Source organism: Colletotrichum chrysophilum, assembly GCF_026319265.1.
Source record: "Colletotrichum chrysophilum strain AFK26 chromosome Unknown scaffold_34, whole genome shotgun sequence".
NCBI lineage: Eukaryota > Fungi > Ascomycota > Sordariomycetes > Glomerellales > Glomerellaceae > Colletotrichum > Colletotrichum chrysophilum.
The window spans coordinates 155,154-176,771 of record NW_026517321.1 but is presented as its reverse complement, the minus strand read 5'-3'; the positions used below and the strand labels follow the sequence as shown (position 1 = coordinate 176,771).

Genomic DNA, 21,618 nt, shown 5'->3' with positions numbered 1-21,618 from the left:
TTCGAGCTTGCATAAATTGGTTGATGCAACAACGACTGCACCTGTCGGCCAACAATAATACGGCATCTGGAAACAGTGGTGGACAAAGATAAAACCGGGAAGGAATCGATAACACAAACGAGATGATACTATAACAAGAGTTCGGCTTCTCCAATTCCCAGTCCTCATAGTCTTCCCTCCTTCACTCCATCTCTCCAATCTAACCGTAGCCAAGCTTCTGCCCGCCTTATTCACTTCTTCTGCAGGTGTCTGTTGAGGATTGACGCCTTGGGCGTTTCCTCGCCCATTTCGACATCTTCGTCCTCATCCTCGTCGTGGTTCTCTCCCAGGGCAGTCGCGACGGCATGCTGCGAAAGAATCTCCCGCTCACGAGCAACATCTCTTCCGTAGAGGGAGTTAGTTCTGTCAAACTCTCCTCGGCCTCTCTTGGTAGGCGTTTGAGGAAGCTCGGCGCCGTGTGCAAAGACGAAAGTGTCCATAGGGCGAACCCCAGCCTGCTCGGGTGGGCGCTGGGCGACTCTGAGGTTTCCCATTTGGCGACGGAGAGGGCGGAGGGAAGGCGAATCATCCTCCATTTCCATGGGATCATGAACGAACAGCTGATTTCCGGGGGCTGACATGGCAGGAGGAGCGGTCTTGACTGATTGGGGTCGGTCGGGAACACGCATCTCAAAACCACCTTCGATGGACTTTCCTGCCTTGCGCGGAGTGACGACCGGGGTGTCGGTTTGGCGCCATTCGGGGTTTGAGGGCATCTTGTTCTTCATGCCGAGAGCAAGATAGTGCTTCGGGCTCGGCTCGAAGTCGAGAATAAGACCAGCGCCTGGACTTCCTTCGTCGCCTTCCAAACCAGATCGAGTCATCTCAGGGTTGTGGAGTCGAAGGGCTTTCGAAGTCCGAGGGGTTTCGCTGCCCGGCTGAGTACGCGTAGCCTTGGGAGTCGACTGGTCACCAAAAGCACCACGCGTGGTAGGAGTGCCGAAGACGTCGGCGTCTTCATGAACGAATCTCTTAGGGACCCAGGTGTTGTTGTGGCTGCCTCGATGGAAAACTTCAGGGTTATTGTTGTTGGTGTTGCCGGCGCGGCCCTTGCGGGAGACAGGCTTGAGGATGCGGCGGCCAGTGACGGGGCAATTAGTGCTGCTCTGCGAATTGAAGTCTGCGGCAGAGTCGCTGTCCGAGAATGGCGACGAGACATACTGCTGACGAGTCTCTGCAGCAATTATATCCTCTACGTTGTCATCTTCCGCCGTCTTCGCCATCTGAGCGCCGGCGGGCCACAGATTCCGACGGACTCCATCGCCACCATCGGTGCCTTCGGTGCTCATCTTGGCAGAAATTTTTGCGAGCATCTGGGAAGCTCAACTGGGATTTAATTAGCATAGAGGGACCTCTCATCTTGAAGGTAGCTTACCTCTGGGGAAAAGGGGTTCCAAGGAGACGAAGGGCTTTGACACAAGTACAAGGCTCAACTTCAGGGGTTTCAAAAGCTGGCTGTGTGCTGGTGGCTTTTCTTGGCCAGATTGTGAACAAGAGGCAGAGAGATTGGTGAGATGAAGCACGCAGAGATTGTTCTTCAGCTATGTTTCGGAGGAGCTCCTGCTGTCCAAGATATTCTGATGCCATCTTGAGGTTGCGGGCGCTTCCCGGTCCAAGCTCACTGGCACCAAGACTTGATTATGTCGTCGGGTGAGTGCCTTCACGATCCATGGACATCGAGAAGGGTGGTGCTTGGTTCAGCACGGAACATTCTCTACTAAAGGCAGTGACTGGATTCTCAGTGAGACCCCATAGCGTCAAGTGAGTCTGGGGATCTAAGAAGCCCTCAACTCCAGCTAGATAGCTTCAAAAGGTGGTTACCTTGTGACGAGAATCATCAAGTGTTGCTGTCCAAGTCCTCATTTAAGGCTGCGAGTAACCTACCAAATCTACAATGAGGAGTGACCATAGGTTCAGAGAGCAACTACTACCACAGCGCTTTCATTGATGACTAGCATGTTGGAGTCAAAGTACTCTTTGACTTGGGAGGCACTTTCATTGGGCTTCTCGAATCATGGAATAGAATGGAATAGAGACAAGATGCTTCCAAAGGTTTCAGTAAACTATTTTTAACAATGGTATTCGTCTCGAAGGACTCAAAGCGAGCGTGAATCGAAGGTCATGAACTGCTATCTTGTCTCAGCAACTACCCAGCCGAGCACCCTCGGTGATGTCAATATGAATGTCTCTAGTAATTAACCAGGCTGGTCAGTCATTGACAGGCGCCAGATCCGTCTGCAGCTGGGTTTTCCATCCACTCTAACCCTTCTGAGCATCAACCAAATGTGGATGCAGATGATCCTCCCGACAATTTGGCCGGCGCGAACCCTCACTCGGCCGGTCACCGCATGGATGGTTGTCCGGGGTGTAGCTAGGACATGACCACAGTCACTAACACGTCTACGATCCAGAACTTTTGGAGGCCAAAATATAAGCTTGCGGAGTCTCCGCCCTCTGAGCCGGGGCGATTTGAGGGTCACCGGCTCTGTTGCGGATGCGGGGTGATGCGGGGCAGTCGAGCTGTTGTCGTCGTCTCAGTGGTGTCCCCCGCCATCCGGTCAAGCCACCAGTCGGGCCGTTGGCTGCACCCGAACCGGGCCCAGGATCCAGGCCCCCCGGGAAAGAAATAAACGAAACGAAACACTGCTTTTTCTCCGCTTGACATCACCAATGGCAGCTCATCTTGCCCCCTCCACCTCCCCCCTGCTGCATGGAACCACACTCAGTCTTCCCCGCCCCCAGCTATCCATCCCATCGGCCATTGCCATCTCCAACTTCTCCCGGTTTACGCATGCTACTTACGCGATGCACACTGCAGCTCATCGTCACGCTTGCTGATTTCTCCTAGGCTCGGAATTCGAGTGCGGGGAAAGATGCGAAAGCTGGCGGCCGGTCTTAAAATCTGACGGCACACGGCCCTACCTCGCTCCATTACTCGCTCACACCACTTGTCAATTAGACATTTTCACCAATTAACCTTAGTCCCCTGAATGCTAGCCCAACCTCCAGGGAGTCCTGGCCACCACAGATGAAGGTCCGGATGACGTTTTATGCGCCTGCCCCATGCTGCCGCAAGCTAATTGCGGCTTTCATTAGCGGGCATGTCCGTACGATGGTAAAGTGGTGAGGTAGCTTTGCGTCTACCCTGCAGTACGAGCTCTCGGGATGAACGGTTGGAAAGAGCTTTCTACCTCCCCAGCGGGGTTCACTTACCTTCCCTGCCGATGTAACTTCACCTAGAGCGATCTGCAAGCAACCACGAGTATAAAAGTTACCTTCCAGCCGGGTTCGCGTGTCCTCTCACTTCTCGAGCCAAGCTCGCCAGCACCTTCGGAGCCCGAGATTCACCATGGCGAGACACCTCTCCATCTTTGCGCTGCTGACGACGGCAGTCTCAGCGGCTGTGATCCGACGAGACTACCCGAGCGACGATGCACTTACGAAATGTCCCGGCTACCAGGCTTCGAATGTCCAGACATCTTCCAACGGCCTGACCGCCCAGCTTTCCCTCGCTGGAGAGCCGTGCGACGCCTACGGAACCGACCTGAAGGATCTGACACTGACTGTCGAATACCAGACTAGTAAGATAAAAGACAGCTCGTAACAGCCCCAGCCTTTGTCCGAGAGTGCCTAACAGACTTTCCAGATACCCGCCTGCACGTCAAGATTCAGGATGCCAACAACACGGTGTATCAGGTGCCCGAGTCGGTGTTTCCCCGTCCCAGTGGCCCTGGGGTTGATGCGGCGCAGTCCCAGCTGCACTTCAACTACACGGAGAACCCCTTCGCCTTTTCGGTCAGCAGAACCGACACTGGCGAGGTCCTGTTCGACACTTCTGGCGCCAACATCGTTTTCGAGAGTCAATACCTTCGTCTGAGAACAAAGCTGCCCGACAATCCCAACCTATATGGCCTGGGCGAGCACTCAGACCCTTTCCGGTTGAACACGACAGATTATATCCGCACTCTCTGGTCTCAAGACTCCTACGGCATTCCATCAGGCGCAAACCTGTACGGAAACCATCCCGTCTACTATGAGCATCGCAAGACTGGCACACACGGAGTCTTCTTCCTCAACTCCGATGGCATGGATGTCTTCATCAACAAGACGGAAGAGTCCGGACAATACCTTCAGTACAACACTCTCGGTGGAGTCCTCGACTTCTACTTCGTTGCCGGACCCTCTCCTGTCGAAGTGACACAGCAATACGCCCAAGTTGCTGGGCTCCCTGCTATGATGCCATACTGGGGTTTCGGATTCCACCAATGTCGTTATGGCTACCGGGATGTTTTTGATGTCGCCGAGGTTGTTCACAACTACAGTGTCGCCGAGATCCCCTTGGAGACAATGTGGACTGACATTGATTACATGGATCGACGCAGGTAAGTCACGCTTGAAAAGAGATTACCTCGGTGTTGCTGACTTTCGAACCAGGGTCTTCTCTCTGGACCCCGACCGTTACCCTCTCGAAAAGATGCGACAGCTTGTCGACAAGCTGCACGAGAATGATCAACACTATATTGTTATGGTAGATCCTGCCGTGGCCTACCAACAATATGAGCCGATGCTCCGAGGTATCGAGGACAACATCTGGCTGTTGCGCAGCAATGGTTCAGTCTGGATCGGCGTCGTCTGGCCCGGTGTATCTGTTTTCCCCGATTGGTTCTCCGAGAACATTACCAAGTACTGGAACAACGAGTTCGCCACATTCTTCTCAGTCGAGAGCGGCGTCGATATCGATGCTCTCTGGATCGACATGAATGAGCCGTCCAACTTCCCATGCTACTTCCCCTGCGACGACCCGTACGCATCTGCCGTTGGCTTCCCACCAGACCCGCCACCCGTCAGAGAAAACCCCCGTCCCTTGCCTGGCTGGCCGTGCGACTTCCAGCCCCCGGGAACCACCAACTGCTCGAGTCAATCCAAGCGCTCAGATTTGGCCCAGAATGTATCACCAAGAACCTCGCCCTTCAGCGAGAAGTTCGAAAACCTCATTCTTGCCGAGCGACAAGAATCAGGTGACCAGAAAGGTCTGCCAGGAAGAAATCTCTTGTTCCCCAAGTATGCCATTCACAACAAGGCGGCATGGGATACAGAGTCAAACGCGGCTGCCGGCGGCATTTCGAACAAGACGGTCAATACAGACGTGATTCACCAGAACGGTCTGACAATGTATGACACTCACAACCTTTATGGGTCTATGATGTCGTCAGCCTCTCGCGTCGCCATGGAGGCTCGTCGCCCCGGCCTCCGTCCCCTCATTATCACTCGTTCTACCTTTGCCGGTGCCGGTGCTCATGTTGGGCATTGGCTAGGCGACAACCTGTCCAATTGGTCTCTTTACCGCATCTCCATCTCCCAGCTCCTTCAGTTCGCCTCTGTTTACCAGGTACCCATGGTAGGCTCCGATGCTTGCGGATTCGGTGACAACACCAACGAGCAGCTATGCGCTCGTTGGGCTGCTCTGGCCGCTTTCTCAACCTTCTACCGCAACCACAATTCTCTTGACAGCATCTCTCAAGAATTCTACCTCTGGGACAGTGTCGCTGAGAGCGCCAGGAGAGCAATCTCTATCCGTTACCGCCTGCTCGACTACATCTACACGGCCGTTTACCAGCAGACAATCGATGGCACCCCGGTCATCAATCCTGTCTTTTATCTGTACCCTCAGGATGAGAAGTCGTTTGGACTGGATCTTCAGTACTTCTACGGCGATTCGATCCTGGTAGCACCCGTCACGGAGGAAAATTCCACGTCTGTTGATGTCTACTTCCCCGACGACGCATTCTACGACTGGTACACTCATGAGACCATCCAGGGCAAGGGCGAAGTCGTCTCTTTGACTGAGCAGAACTACACCACAATCCCGCTCTTCATCCGCGGCGGCTCCGTGCTGCCCCTGCGCGCCAATAGTGCCATGACGACCACTAAGCTCAGGGAAGAGAATTTCGAGCTTCTCATTGCCGTAAACAGGAATGGAACTGCCAAGGGCCAGCTGTATCTCGACGATGGCGTCAGCTTGGAGCAGTCTGGTATCACCCACGTCACATTCGATTACAAGGACGGCAAAGTTGCGGTTGATGGCGAGTTCGGCTACAGCACGCCGCTCAAGGTTTCCAAGATCACCTTCTTGGGTGGCGGACAGCAGAATGGAAAGAGGCGGGAGTCCATCATGACAATCGCAGTTGATAAGCCCTTGACCGGGCCGTTCGTGATTGAGATCAACTAGACCGATGTTCGGGTCTTAAATGGTGTACATCACCCTTTCCTAATGCATATACATAATTACGAAGAGGAGTTCTTTCGCCTTGTAACTTCCCACTGCTACCTGTGACAAAGACTAGTTGACTGGTACAAAGATTCGGTCAATGTCTGCAACCCAAGATGAGTCGGTGCTAGCGATGGTGATGGTGTTGCTCGATCCCGAGTTGAGATTGCAGAACAAGGAGCTGCTTCCAGGAGTGTTGCCATCAGCAGTCGGCAGAAACGCAATGGTCTGTGAGACGCCGTTGCAGGTCACCGTCGCCCATCGCTGACTAGAGTCGCCGTTGAGATGCTTGATCCTCACCGTGGTGCGACCGTTCGCCTGGGCGCTGACGCTCGAGAGCTGAACCGTACCGCCGGCCGACCCGCCAACGTATCCGGCCGCGGCGCTGCCGCTGCATCCCGTGCAGGAAATGCTCTTCGCGCCGCCCGATAGCGTGGCCGACTCGCCCTCATAGGAGGTCTCGGAAGGTCCGACTGCCCAGGTTCCCGCGGCGACGTTGGGCGTCCAGTTGACGCGGTCCGCGAGAGTGATGGTTGTGCCGGAGATGGTGAGCGGCAGCCAGATGTAGGTGCTGCGCATCAGGTTCGTGCTGACCCAGCGGTCGCCCATGTAGATGACCATGTCGCCGACGGACAAGATGTAGGACGTCTGGCTGGTGAAGGTGTTGGAGCCTACAGGGGCGAAAGTTGCCCACGAGGACCAGGGGCCCGAGAGGGACGTGGCGTAACTGTAGACCTGCAAAGAGTGAGACGAAGGACGATGTGTCAACGGAAAGGGGGAGAACAAACATTGTCGTTGGGGTTCCAGCCGGTGAGCTTGCTTCCGAACATGAAGTAGTAGCCATTACGCTTGAGAATGGCGGGGGACTCGATGTTGGTGGTCCAGAGGTAGACGTTGCTTGTGACATTGAGGTAGTCGGAGGTGAGGGCGTCGATGCGCAGACCATTGGGCCGCTGTACAGCTCGTCAGATTTTATTTAGAAAAGAACAAGCATAGGGAGCCAAAATCTTACATCCTCAGTCAACAGATACGCGGATCCGTTGTCGTCCTGGAACAAGCCAATGTCGCGGCTCTCGAACCCGAGAGGCCGCCAACTGCTGATGTACGTGTACTTGCCGCACACGGTGTCCGAGGTAGCCACGCCGACCTTGGCCTCGCCGTAGTTGCTGCTGTCAATGTGCAGGTACATGACGTACTTGCGCGTCGACGAGTTGTAGATGACCTTGGGCCGCTCGACGACGCGGTTGGGGCCCAGGTCGCCGCTGGCGGTGCGCGAGAGCAGGGCCCCGACGTAGGTCCATTCGACGAGATTGGTCGAGGAGTAGCAGTTTACGTTCTGGAACGCCGAGCCTTCGGTCTTGTCCTCGCCAATCATGTAGTAAGTCGAGCCGACCTTGGTGATGCCAGCGCCGTGGGCTTGAATGTGCCGGCCGGTGTTTGTCTAGTTTCCAACCACAGTCAGTTTATCATTGTGACCAAGGGTCCCGAATCAAGCTGGGCATCATTACCGCAGTCCAAGTGCCGCCGGGAATGATCTGGAGCGTGGCCTTTGCAAGACCAGCTCCCGCAAGGAGAGAGGTGAGGCTGTGGAGCAGACGCATGGTGTGGCCGTGTAAGTCGGTTTAGATCAATGCTCTCTCTCTCTCGCTGCAATGCTGTATCGATCGTGGACGAGGTAGCAGAATCGCAAACCCTAGCCAGAGAGGTTCCAATCGCCCAAACATCGCGCTACCTTGGGTTGTAGTTATAGTTTCCCATGCCTGGCAACACACAATTGATCAGTTCTGCGCCATCGTCAGCTGCGGCCCTCGGCTCCGGCATCCCCACCTCACAATCCAATTCGCAACGCTCCCAAAAACCTTTCGTTCGTGCGCTTTCAGCCTGTAGACTAGACGGACAACCGGCTCCCTCGGCCGGAGAATTAGTGGTTCCTTCAATTGGAAGCTTGCGTCCTGGTCTTCGCCCCGAACGGTGTGAGTGGCCCGCCAATATCCAGGTGGAGGTTGTGGGTGTAGTGCTCATGTGTTCACCATCAACAGCCTTTCTGGGATACCAAAGCCGCTCCGAGGTTGCAGCCATTGAAGCACTGTGTCATTAGCAAAAGGGTGGGCGAGTCGAGAGGCAGGCGCAGGCACACATGCGCTAACCACACTTCCCCGCAACCCGGTGCGACGCTGGCGTGTCGATGCTATGTTTGTCCAATGATTCTTCGGCCCTGGCGGGCGTCGGCTGATCTACCGGCGGAGCATCACCGGGGTGCAGTACCGAATCCGGACCGGGTCTCAAAAGCTTGGTTCACGCGCGACCCCACAGCGTGCACGATGATATTGCAGTGTTCCATGGCAACTTGTTTGATTCTTTCTTGACTTCCCTATTGTTTTTCTTTTAGTTATTTTCCTTATCCCTGTCCCTGAAGAGGGGTCTTTTTATTCCCTGCCATATTCCACTTGGTTTCCAAGTTGCTGCTCATGGCGAATCGAACCAGCTGTCTGGGGACCGACCAAGCGAGCCCCCAGCCAAGCAAGAAGCGAACAATTTTCGAGCAGAGTGTCGTTCATATCTCGTATCAGTCGTTCCCGGATAACTCCCGCCAATCGATGAAAATACGCCGTATAGTATAGGTCGACAAAAAGCCTTAGCGCCGCGCCAGCTTTCGTTCGCTCGTTCAGAAGAACCGCATCGTATGCTTCCCCGTTGTATGTTCTACGTGTCCACCTCCATTTTGTCATCGGCGTCTCCTGCGTCGGCTGCCTCCTCGACTTCCTGTTTCGGCTCTGGGAATGCTACCGAGATGGAATCCTTTGAGTCTCCCCCACTGACTGTGCCGCCGCCGCCGCCAACAGCTCCGTTGCCAGCGCAAAGACGATACTCGCCGTCTTCTTTACGCTCTATGATGCCCTCGTCAAGAGCCCACTTGGCCAATAACCGGTCAACCCCAAGCCGCTGGCCCTCGCCCTTCTCCATGTGTCTGCCAACATGCTCTGTCCACTCATCCCATGAACCAGGACCTTCGAAGACGCTTTGACAGTCAGGTTTGGGACATGCTGACTTTTGAGGCGGCGATCGACGTGTCACAAGACATGTTGTTTGCATCTCTTTGACATGGCCCTCCCACTCAACTTGAAGCTTACTGTCGCCTTTGGCGATCGCCTTTTTGATGGCAAAAGGTGCGTGCATGCGGCGGAGATGTTGGGTAAATAAATCCTTTCGGTTGAACTCGTTGCCCTTGCCCTCGATTGTGCTCTGCGGGCAGGATGAACAGCGGTAGTATTGGAGACACAGATGCTGGGAGGCAATATGTCGCTTCCACTCATTCTTCGATCCAAAAGTACTAGTGCAGCCTGCGAACGAGAAGGCGCAAGGGAATGGTCTGGTATGCGCTGCAGCGATGTGTTTGCGAAGTGATGAGGAGTCCTTGAAGGGTGCGTGGCTGCAAAGTGTGCACCTCGTCTCTTGCTTCGGTGTCGCTTTTTGGAGGGATCTCCTCTGCTTGGGCTTCGAGTTGGGAGTGTTCATGTCTATCGAATGCATCGTGTCGTCGGCGCCAGACTCGTGGGATGAACTGTCTTCATGATTTGCAGTCGTCACCCCATCAGGCAGGGTAGTCCGTTGTTGCCTCTCTACCGCAGGCGGTGCCTCGTCACTAAGATGGCGAACGTGGCTCAATGCCTTCAGTTGTTCTGCGGCCTCCTGCATCTCGGCCGAATCTTCGACATCATCTTTGCCATCAATGGCTGCAGCCGCCGCTGCAGTGGCGTATGAGATCCCTGACGGCGTGGTATCTAGACGACTGAGTGCCTCGTGATAGGCGGCGTCTTTACTGTCTAAAGAGCGTCGGTGCATGGCTGGTGTGCTTACTGCCATCTCCCTCGCTTCCAACAATATGCGGCCGTCCTCAACTTCTTTTGCAGTCGCTTTGATGCCTGATGATCCCTTCAATTTCTGATACAGGTGAATCATGTTATGCGATGTGATGTATCCTAAGAAACAGCAAACTTTGTCGTGCTGTACAACGTTCCAAATGGAGTGTGGCATTGATATCAGGAGCATCGTGGGCGGTCCAAGGAACATGCCCTCTACTTCGATCTTGGCAGCCAGAGAAGGAGTGTTGTGTAGCCAGCCGTTGAAAAAGGACATGTCTGGACTGGCGTCTCCTACGAAGGTGGTGCACACAAGCACTCTTGCCTCGTCGAACCGCAGATCGGTGACGGACGCAGGGTCGATCAGCTGATCCTCTTTTGACTTTGTATGGGATTCAGCGTCGCCGTTATGCGGCGATTGCTGTACAGCCCGTGGAGGCAAGGGGGCCAGGCTGAGGCTTTGGCCCTTCCCAGGGGTGAGAGTAAACAGAATGGGAAGTTGGGGTGGCGGGGATGGACTTTTGCTTGCGCCATTTGTGAGCTTAGCAGATTGAGCATGTTCTTGTTGCCGCAACAGCACAATCTCTTCATGCAATCGCGGCACGCTGAACGGCCTCCCAACTGTGCTGAGTTTGTGTAATGCTTCAATCAAGTGATATGTGAAGGATTTCCCCGTCGTTTCCCGGGCGGTCTGTTCGGAGCCGCACGCGGCAATGGCTTGCTTGAGTCCATGGCTGCCACTCATGGGTATGTCGCGAACTGTGCAGGTATCGAGCAGAAGCAAAATATCAGACTGCGCATCCTCGAACAGGCATCGAACGCCGTCCCATTTGAGCTTCGCGGCGTCTTCTCGGTTATTGCTAGGGAGAAGCGGTCAGAAGAAAGCGAAGAGATGATGGCGGCGGATGCCCGACTCACCAAGCCCAATAGAGCTGATTGTCCGCAACATAGCCGTAGCCAGCATAGTAGATGATCAACAAGTGGTTGTTGCGACCATGCTCGAGGAACGAGGCCATCTGCACGCCGAGCTTGATGCTGGGATTGGGCACCGTTGGGATGGTCCATCGATCGGTTCGATAGTTGTAGCGGTCTCTGAGGATGTTTTCCAGGGCTGTGAGATCAGCTTCGGCCGAAGTGTCTTCTTCCCATCGCAGGAGCAGGACCGAGACGCTATCATACGGGGGGCGCTCGGTCTGACGCTGGATCAGCATGGCAGCATCCTGAAGATGCCTCGCAAAGGACTCGAAATCATGGCGCTCGGCTGGAGGGGCCTCGGGGACCTGCTGTTGCTGAAGCTGTAAGAGATTATATTAGCGCCTTGGTCTAGAAAGTTCACGGGCAGCATGGGCGACAATGACGGGCAGGGCCAGGACATAGAGTCTCGTGAGGATGGATTGGGAGAATCGCGCGAGCTCACCGATTCGGGGAAAGGCGCAGGCTGGGCAGACTCTTTGGGCGCGGGCAAGAGTCGTCTTTTCTTGGCCGGTTGCTCCATCTACAGATCGAATCAATGGACGACAATTGGGTAGTCAGGGTGATGATTCGATGCGGTGCGTATAGATCATGAGAGGCGACAATGGTTGAGATTTTGGAAGGCAGGGCAGGGCAGGGTCGGCGATGAAGGAAGACCAGGTCCAGCCAGCCTAGGCTCGAGGCTTCGGCGAGGCTGTGTGCCTCAATCATGACCCACCCCATGTGCTTGTCTGATTGGCCACAGTACACCATGGATGCACCCGAATGTCGCCCGGCCGTTCTCCATTCAGTCCTTCCACGTCCTCACCACCAACCCCTCCACAAAGATTACCACCAAGGTACCTACCTACTAGTCTTCTTTTCCTTGCCCTGGAGACCTTACCGACCGGCCACCGCACCGCATCATCTTCCTCTCTCTCTCCCTCCACCCTCCCACCGACGCACATCATAGACTTGCTGGCTGTTTTCCTCACCTCTCACCTTTCTGGGATATCTTCCCCTCACCATTCAATTCCTTCGGGGCTAGGCTGGGCTGGCGTTGGCTAGCTACCCCTCCGCCTTGCCCCCCCTCTTGGGGTATCCGAAGCCCGATAAGTGGCCGTGTCCACTGCAGCCACGACCTGACTGCGGCCCTCGAATGGAGCCACATGTCTCTCGGTCATGCTGCAAGGCAGCTTAGCTTGCTAGCTTCATCGGACACGCCTTAGGAGTCGAGGCACGTTGCCCGTTGTCTGCCAGCCATGGTAGGTAAGAAGAAGAAGGAAGCAGTCGATCAGAGACAGGCGCACGGCATTAGCCTTGCTCGCTCACTGCCGTTGAATTCATCCAAGGTACGGTTCAATTGTACCGAGCCGTCCTGATCTGACCTGGCCTGGCCTGGCATGGCCTGACCGACACTTTTCCGTCTCCGTCTCTCTCTGTCTCTCTCGCAACAGCCCAGGTAGGTAGCTCACCGACATCCGACCTTTGGTTGTTGCAGTATTATGCCGTGCCATGCAGTACAGAGAGAGATACAGACGACACACCACGCCAGCCAGCCAGTCAATCTCACCGCAGACACGTCCAAGAAGGCAGACGGCGGACCACGGCACAAGACCCAATTCTGGTCTGACAATCAACCCGGGAGAAGTCGTCGCCGTCGCCGCCGAGGGAGAGATGCTCCTCATCCTCCTGCAAGGCCGATGACTTACACTTTCACAAGGCATGGCTGCAGGTGTCCAGCCCCACCCCTCCAACACTTCATCACTCCATTCCCTCGCTGCCGCCGGCCAATGGGCGTGCGTCCCTCCCCGTCTCGTCAGGTTCCAGTGCATCCGTGTTCCTGTTCTTCTTTGGCCCCGTTGCAGCCTTCCATCGGAGGGGCACCACGACGCGTTGCGCAAAGCTGGGCGGGACCTTCGCTTCGCAGATGGATGCACACCATCACTCGCGCTCTGTTGAGGTCCAGCCTAGCGCCCTACCACGTATGTATGTCTTTGTCAATCTTTGGGGGGGTGTAGGCCATTCGCACCACCAAATGTCTGTTCATGCCCTACCTGACATTACCTGTCCTACTTTGCGACAGGCTTGTTGTGGTTGTAATTAAGCTATCGCACACTTCGGCTGAGTTCCCCATCACCACTACGTAAAATAACAGAGCTCCAGTGCTTTGACCCAGACCCCTACAGAGCTTACTGAGCGCGCACTGCAGCCTTTCGTCTCTGCCCTCCAGCAGAGCAGTTTGGCTGCCACGGCTGGGGCACTGACGACCAAGACGATGAAGGGTCTTTCCTGGAAGCAGGGGACATAGCTCTGGGAGCTTGGGGATAAATAAGCTGCATCATCGCTGGATGGTGTGCCATGCACAGCCAGGTCTGGAATCATGCAACTCTTGCTTACTCGAGAACGTTCATCGTCTCAGGCAGTTCCATGGTCGACATGCAATTCCGTTGAAATGGCACTTTTGGATCCGACTTTATGCCCCTTTGCACTTGAACATTCATAGGTCGTGGCATTTTCCGCGCACTAGGTAAGCGGATGAGGCGCCATTGCTGCAGAGTCCCAATCACCAATCCAGCTGGAGCCATCAGGAGCATGCTGCGGCATTGAGACCACCAGCAGGCAAACTGCCGCCTTAGGTTGCTGTCGTGTTCCTCAGGGCGTTTTGCCAAATTCATCGCAGTACCAGGCAGAGGGGTTGGTCACGGAGACAATGTGAGAACCACTCTGGGCACAGCGGCTTCTGACTCCGAGTCGGGGAGTGGGTCTCCGGGTAGGGAGGCGCCCGGAGTCCGACCGTCCCGCCCGTCGCTCCCGGAGACTCGTCAGCGGTCGGGCTTCCACGGAAGCATGACCTCTCACTCGTTGGTCCGGTACCGAAAGCGATGGGACCAATACGAGAGTCCGCTAAGGCCAGAGACGCAGCTCGTGTGGATTCTATTACGCCTCCTCGGCCTGACTGCTCGGCTTTCGGCGATATGATGGAGCTGCAGGCGAAAAAGGGCCTCAACAATCGAGGATTTCAATATATCTGCCGTCCTAGTTAATTCGCAGAAACTTGCTTGACCGCCAAGTCGCTTGCTCGGCCAAGCTCATGGACCCAAAAATGCGAAAGAACCATCTTCTAGAAAACCGCTTGCCGAACGAGCCCAAGCGACAAGGAGATTCCATGGTGGCGGACACTGGTAGAGTAAAAACCTGTCTTGATGTGGCGGGGCCTCTGGGTCGGCCCCAAAGCCCCGTTGGGCACGATCGGGGGCCATTAACCATCTTCTAGTTCAGAGGCAGGTGACTTGAGCGGATTGAGACTGTATCGCCAAGAGAGACCATGAAAGACAATGCGAGCAATCAAGAGGAGCCAAGCGAACGTGCTCCTGTCACAAGAGCGCGTATGAGTGGCGATTTCGATAGCTGTAGCCATGCAGAGAGACGCGTGCGAATGACTGACTGGCTGTTGGGTGACCTGACACTCTTGACTCTGGGGTGAGTTCCTCGGAGGCGTCCATGCCAACAAGCCCAAGCCTTGCACAGCCACGCGGGCCACTGGTTTCGAACTTCTTGTTCGGTACGCAGCACGCTCCGTGACCAATCAAGGCGTCGGACTCGCGGCTCTTCTCAACGCAGAGGGTGGGAGCTAGCGCGGCCAGGCGGCACATGTTGAGCGGAAGAACAATTGTGTTGCTGACGTGCGGGCAGGGTCACGGGAAAGGGTCCCTTGCTTGCAGCTGTCAGGTTATGCGTTACCTTACCTTGGGAGAGAATGGCAGGATATCTGCTCAGCAGTGCAGCGCAGCGCAGCGCAAGCTCAGGAAACAGCTGCTTCTTTCGGGGGAGGCCGCAGAAGCGGTGGGTGTCAGCCAGCATCATCAGCTAGACATCGCAAAGACGCCAATTGAGGGAAATCTCTTGAAAATTGAATTGGCATAATGCTGATGCCAAGTAATGCGACGCCTTTGCTGTCCGTGAATTCGAGGCAGGCGGGGGAACTTGCTGAGCAGCTGAGGTCAGAAACAGGCCATGCCATCATGGTCATCACGGGCCTCGATGCCCTGGCCGAGGATCTGGTGGGGTATCCTTGCTGGTCCTGACGGTTCGCTTGTTCAGTATTCGGTACGGCTCTGATACTGTATTTCAGGCTACCTTATGTGAGTGTCCGGCGTTAAGTAGGAGACGCAGCTTGTTTCTCGGCCTCCGGAATCGACGAACGGGACGAGACTTGTTTGACTGACAATTGCGTGGCTGGTGAGTTAAACTCGGACTCGTTTATCAGACGTCAGTGTCGGGAACGAGATCCAGCGCCATCATCGGTGAAGGACTGAGGACCCCCGACACGCGGTGGGGCATTTGGCGATACCCCTGCTCCTAGAGATGGAAGAAGACGCAGCTTTGTCGAATGGCTGAATTGCGACCGGCGGCCTTGAGAGAGGAGTGGTTTCCAAAGAACAGGACGGTTCTAGTGCAGGTTCCCGGGATCCTACCTACAGCAAGAAACCACCTTATTTAGCCGTCCAGTCCAAGGGCCAGTCTCCCGCGCTGCAGGGAAACATGTTGAGGGGTTCGGCGCCATCTGGTCTCCAGTAGAGTAGTAGTAAGCGACCTTACTTTGAAGGAGCTTCGGGTAAGTCGCAGCCAGATTCCCGTGCGGTACCTTAGGCTGTTTGCTGCACTTGGATTTGCAGAACGTAAGCGGGTATCGTCTGTTCGTTCTGCCTTGCAGCGTGCCTTATGTCCGCTCGCGACATCTGAGCATTCTGAATGGATCGAAGACGACAGAGCGCGCGGGATGACCCAGTGTGTTGACCATAACATGCAGCATGATAACTCGTACAACCAACCACAAGTCTGTTTGTTTTTCGCGGGGCCTTGAACTGAGGCCTGGTCGATTGGATATAAGTGACAGGATAGCCGATGTGATGCAGTGTGCGTCGAATAAGGAAGCCTCTGGAGAGAGGCATCGTGGTCTTGGCAGCGTACGGCAGATAGAGTGCGTGAGAAGCTGAGCTGACCTCGCTTCATTCCATTACCTACCTACCTCAGGTAAGGTACTCAGCCGAGGGCCGTCGAACAAGGTAGACCGCTGAAGCCCGTGAGAGAAGAGCGGCCCGGCAGGTGCTGCGCGGCGGGCTGTCGGCAAGGATGGAAAGGACGTGCAATTTTTGAGTTCTTCCATCTGGCTCAAGTTGAGCCGTGTCAAAGGCGAGGCCGCGAGGTCGAGGTATTCCATTGTAGAAAGCCGGTATCCGTAGTAAGGTCCATTAAAGCAAGTAGGCAAGTAGCCAGTGTCTTGGCGGTGGTTGCTGACGTTTGGCTGAGCCCAAGGCCGCATCCCTCCGTGGGGAAGGGAAAAAAGGAAGTTCGCTTCCTCCGAGAAGGCGCATCCACTACGCAATCAAGTCAACACCGGGGACACATCCAACCAAGCCTCCCCCATCCCACTGCCTGCCCGACCCGATGCTGCCGGCCTCCGTTGCTTGTCATAAACCTCCGTCGGCGCCCTCTTTCATACCTTGCGAATACTCTGCCGTCTGCTTGCTCCTGAAGCGAATAAAGATCATCGTCGCCTTCGTCGTGCGCTAGACCTCTCTCTGCCGGAGCTTCGCTGCCACGCTACCCCCTCAACGCCTTCTAGTGGGGGGACGACCTGAAGATCCTCGCCGTGTTGGAAGCCGTTCCCGCCTCCCACTCGCTCCAGCAACACCAAAGAGGGAGCCAAGACGCCGGGTCTCGTGCAAAACACGACCTGCGATTCGCGCATTCTTTCATCGCCTAAAACCACCCCGGCCATTTCTAAATTAGCACAGTCGCTGCTGGCGTCACTGCCTGCCATTCACCTGCATTTCCACCTCTAGGCTCTGGCACTTGCTGTGGCCGTCGCTGTGTGTCACTGCTGCCGTCGCTGCCACTTCTTGCCGCCTCTTTTATTTTATTTTTTATTTTTCTTGTATCCTCGGCCTGGACTGGACAGTCTAGTCCGCAAGGGCCGCCACGACGACAGCCCTGATCACGATAGGAATCACACACTTCCACGCGCTGGGTGCTCACCGAGATTGGGGAACACTGCACTGGAAACAAAACGAAACAAAAAAAAAGGTGAGTCCTTCTTCACCAAGTGGGCAAGTGACAGGGCCAAGAGGACCCATCCTGTGAGTGGACAGGGTCCCTCCATCCAGGGCGCAAACCGTTCCTTGCGTCACTTGATCAACCTGTGTTGCCGCCTGCCGCACCCTTCCCTGACCCTGCCTTGCCTTGCCTTGCCTCCTCTTCCTCATTGCCTACCGTACTTACACACTTGCACCTGCTAGTCTCAATCTCTCCCAGCTGGCCAAATTTTCCATTTTGCAAAAACATCACTGCCTACTGCGACACGAACGTTTGGGACCGCCAGACGAACAAACTCGAGTGCAAAACCAAAGTAATACTTCCAACAGAGACCCCTGTCGATCATAATCAAGCTGGCGTTCTCACGGGAACCCGCGCAAGTCATGGACCTCAATGGGGTCAAGAGGAGGGACACCACCAAAGGACCTCCTCTTCGCATTCTATCTCTAGGTACGTTCACCTTCAGCCACAAAGCCATGCTTCGCCCGCCACGCGATCAGCAGCAGTGCGCGAAATACACCGGGAGGTTCACGTACTGACATGCTTTGCGACAGATGGTGGAGGGGTTCGCGGCTATTCCATGCTCATTATCATCCAAGAGCTTATGCACCGCACATACGTCGAGATTGAAGGAAGAGCACCACACCGAAACGAGATCCCTAAGCCATGCGACCACTTCGACCTTATCGTCGGAACAGGAACTGGCGGCCTCATCGCCCTGATGCTCGGCCGACTGCGCCTTGACTTGGAGACATGCAAGCAGTTGTACGTGAGGCTTACACGCATGGTGTTTGAGACGGACAAAACCATCGCCGGAATACCCTATCGATCAACACTTTTCAAGGCGTCGAAGCTGGAGGAAGCCATCAGGGAGGCTGTCAGAGAGCACACCGTCTACGAGAAGGAGGGTAACGATGGGACTGAGAGCGATATGATTAGCCCCCTCAACTCGGCTTACTCCAACTCATCTGGTCCTCGAAGACACACCAGCAACGCGAGCACTGTCAGTTTCAGCGCTCGCAGCCCCCAGGCTCAGATGGCCCGCCCCGCCTTCAACTCCCGTTACGGCAATCCCAATGCCAGGCTCTACGATGCTAGAGAAACTAGAACAAAAACGTGAGCCATACCCTTGGTAACAAAATATCCGGTCAAGCGTGCAATGACTGACACACAAGTAGGGCTGTATTAGCGATGTATAGAGGCTCGCGCAAGGGCAGCCCCCCAGCCATTCTGCGATCCTACGATTCGAGAAGAGAGCCCCCGCCCGAGTTCGACTGCAAGATTTGGCAAGCTGGCCGCGCAACGTGCGCCATCGGTCTCGCCTTCAAGCCTATCCGAATCGGTCAATCTGTTTTCCACGACGACGGCGCCGGCACCTTTAACCCCGCCCCGGAAGCCCTGGACGAAGCAGTACTGAATGAGTGGCCTGGCCGCGAGGTAGGCGTATTCGTCAGTGTCGGAACAGGTAGACGACCAAAGGGCAGCGACGCCAATCAGCATGTCTGGTACGAAGGTTTTATGGGAGACTTCGCCGAGGCACGCCGGAAGCTCATTTCTAAGATCGAGGGCTGTGAGGCGATTCACGAGCAAATGAGGAAAGAGCACCTTGCAAAGAGAAACGTCAGCGTCGACAACTACTATCGTCTGAACGTGGAGGTCGGTGTTGGCGAGTTTGGCATGAACGAGTGGCACCGCCTGGCCGACATCAGTACTGGCACACGCCAGTATCTCAGGCGGGAAGTTGAGCAGAGGATGGTGCAGGGCGCGTCTGCGAAGCTGGCCAAGATTCACAAGGCGAACATCCGCTTTAATCGCGCCTTGCCGGATGTGCCCGAGCTGGTCAAGTCCACGTCGGAGGCTAGTGAGCCATTTGCGGTAGAGCTGCCAGCCGATATTCCTTCGTCATGGCCGCCACACAATACACCGCCTAGCCGTCAGTCGTATGAATCTGGAATGGAAAACTTGCATGTCCCTTCGCCCATGAGCCCTTCCCCAAGAAGCTCTGGCGAGAGATTACAAGCACCACAATCTCTCAAGGTTGGGACACCACCTGTTGGGCAGCGGCCATACCCGCCGCCGCCAAGTGCGCACTCGGCGGATGATGACGACGAAGTCGATCGCTTAGTTGTCACGGCGCCTACACCAGCTCAGTACAGATACGCCGCCGGCGCCGACAAGATTGCTATCATGAGCCCAGATGAGCACCCTAGATGGCAGAGCCCGCCGCCTAACGGACATGTGCAGCAGTCGCAACTGCCACGTATCCCTCCGCCGCTACCCCCGAAAACACCACTCCCGGAACATCAAATGGCTGGAGGCCGTCGCCCCAATACCGCCAATCCTCTTCCTTATCCCGTTGACGACGAACCCCCACCAGTGAATATGGCAAGGAAGCCAGACTACCGTGGAAGATAGTCAAAATTGCTGGTTTCATATACGTCCGAGGCTCTTTCCCCGATCCTTCATGGAACAGCTTTCGATGTCTCCAAATATGAGACAACACAGAAATGGCACGTCAGTGGATACCTCCTCCCGGTGGCTTCAGATTTGATTGGAAAGCGACATGACATGAGGCGTTTTGGGAAGTTGATATCAAGGTCCTGGGATTTTAGTAAAGATACCATTCTAAGCACATGTGATTAGCTCGGGTGCTCAGCCGCGGCACTGAAGCTGGTCACCATAATGAGATAATGCTCTTTTTCCCTGCCATCCAAGTTCCGTGTCTTGAATTAGCCCTAGTCTGTGACTCCATCATCCGAAGGTCTCCCGCATGCCCGCCTCCCGGCCGGGTGGCAAATTTCCGATTATTCGGGTTCTAGTGGGGCACTACGTCACGGCACCGTGAACCTCTCTCTATCCGTACCTAAGGTAGCTTGTTGATCGAACCGGCCATAAGCTTAAACCGCGTATCCCCCGCTGTCCCGGAACTCTCTTCGTGCCCATCATATTTCCGGCCATCTCGTTTATGCACTCATATTTTTGTCCCTCGCCCGCCAATCATGCACCAAATCTTGCTATTTCTTTAAGTTTTATCCGCTTGGCTACCCCCAACTCGCTGCGCGCACGATGCCCTTCATGTGGGAACGATGTGATGTTCAAGACATTCAGCTGGCTATCGTGGCATATCATAGCGTCCCACCCCCTGACGCCACGAGACAGATTCGAAAGAAAAAAGAGTGTCCTCCCTCACCAGACAAAGTCTCAGAAGGGCTTTCTAGTTCTGTTCATGTCTTCGAGTCCTAAATAACGAGGGCAACGGGAATCTACCTCACGAAATTGGCCAACTGGAATGTGCTCTTCTACTAGCGCTGCGAGACAGTATGTGGTCGAACGACATTCTCATGGCACAATTTACGAACTCATTCTCAGGCCTTTCTTATTCTGGCGCCACGACAAGGGCTGACGAACTTGTAGGAAATGAAGGTGCCCACGTTTGAGTCCTGACGTGCCTTGCGATGGAAGGGCCTCGGCCATCTTGGCCCTGCTGGTTGTTGGAGATGTCGATCAATCTGCGAGCATCTCAAACGCAATGTCGAAAGACTACCATTTTTGCCAGCCTCATTTCTTTTTCGTCTAACTCCGCTTTTCTTTTCGTCGGCACTTCAAAATGAGCAAGAGTGCGGCTATCTGCCATCGCAAGTCACTGACAATCTACGGGAACATTTCCGGTGGAGTAGAGCCAAGCGGCTTGAACGGTGCCTTGTGGTTCATCGTTGTTCATTTTCCAACGGGCATTCATATTGTTTTTTGACATTTGCTCTCAAACAACATACGACGCGATGTCAGACGGCACTCACCGATTAGGGCACGTCAGCAGCTCTTGCCTACCTAGCCTGCTTGAGACACGCGTTGTTACCCCCGGATTGTGTGGCACGACGCCAGATCAAGAGATCGACCCGTCAGACCCGATATAGCTCTGTTAAGGAGTGAGAAGCTCGATATGAGCGTTCCCGTTCTGTCTTGAATAGGCATCGGTCATCTAACGTCGAGAAGCGGTGAGCTTCAGCTGCCATGATCAACAATGCTTTGTGGCTAGCCCCAGCCTGATGGCGTCGCCTCCTGAAAGAACTCTCATAAGCCGGAGGAGAACCAAGTGGTGGAGCGCCGCTTATGGCTGAATCCAAATGCAGCAAAGACGTTGCCTCGAAAAATGAAGCGCTTTCTCGAGACGTGATTTCAACGTGACCCCAACAACCGGTCTTCCAGCCCCTCCACCTCATGGAATCACCAAGATGGGACATGAACAGCAAATTCGGCCATAAGCTCCCTTTCTCCGTCACAATAGATGATGCGACTGGCTCTTATACGTTTCAACAACCTGCCATTAGTCCATTCAGGTGCCCCAGCACTAGCGAGCCAGGCTAATGCAGATCGATCAAACCACCGCGGAAGATGCCACTT

General features: G+C 55.0%; 5 protein-coding genes across 5 annotated transcripts; 2 read left to right on the top strand and 3 right to left on the bottom strand.

Moving 5' to 3' along the window:
- Positions 1-230: 230 nt before the first annotated feature.
- On the bottom strand, positions 231-1,328 carry COL26b_005180 (uncharacterized protein; the record flags this gene model as incomplete). The annotated part of the gene is made up of 1 exon (XM_053178036.1): positions 231-1,328. The coding sequence occupies one exon, from the start codon at positions 1,326-1,328 to the stop codon at positions 231-233; it is 1,098 nt and encodes a 365-aa protein (XP_053037995.1).
- Positions 1,329-3,388: 2,060 nt separating this feature from the next.
- COL26b_005179 (uncharacterized protein) lies at positions 3,389-6,268 on the top strand (the record flags this gene model as incomplete). The annotated part of the gene is made up of 3 exons (XM_053178035.1): positions 3,389-3,620; positions 3,686-4,421; positions 4,474-6,268. The coding sequence occupies 3 exons, from the start codon at positions 3,389-3,391 to the stop codon at positions 6,266-6,268; spliced, it is 2,763 nt and encodes a 920-aa protein (XP_053037994.1).
- Positions 6,269-6,379: 111 nt separating this feature from the next.
- On the bottom strand, positions 6,380-7,908 carry COL26b_005178 (uncharacterized protein; the record flags this gene model as incomplete). Its single annotated transcript, XM_053178034.1, has 4 exons — positions 6,380-7,042; positions 7,096-7,260; positions 7,320-7,748; positions 7,816-7,908. The coding sequence occupies 4 exons, from the start codon at positions 7,906-7,908 to the stop codon at positions 6,380-6,382; spliced, it is 1,350 nt and encodes a 449-aa protein (XP_053037993.1).
- A 1,102-nt stretch (positions 7,909-9,010) lies between these two features.
- COL26b_005177 (uncharacterized protein) lies at positions 9,011-11,662 on the bottom strand (the record flags this gene model as incomplete). Its single annotated transcript, XM_053178033.1, has 3 exons — positions 9,011-11,027; positions 11,086-11,462; positions 11,585-11,662. 3 exons carry the CDS (start codon positions 11,660-11,662, stop codon positions 9,011-9,013), a joined length of 2,472 nt encoding a protein of 823 aa, XP_053037992.1.
- A 5,938-nt stretch (positions 11,663-17,600) lies between these two features.
- Positions 17,601-19,632, top strand: COL26b_005176 (uncharacterized protein; the record flags this gene model as incomplete). The annotated part of the gene is made up of 3 exons (XM_053178032.1): positions 17,601-17,667; positions 17,772-18,333; positions 18,417-19,632. The coding sequence occupies 3 exons, from the start codon at positions 17,601-17,603 to the stop codon at positions 19,630-19,632; spliced, it is 1,845 nt and encodes a 614-aa protein (XP_053037991.1).
- Positions 19,633-21,618: the final 1,986 nt, after the last annotated feature.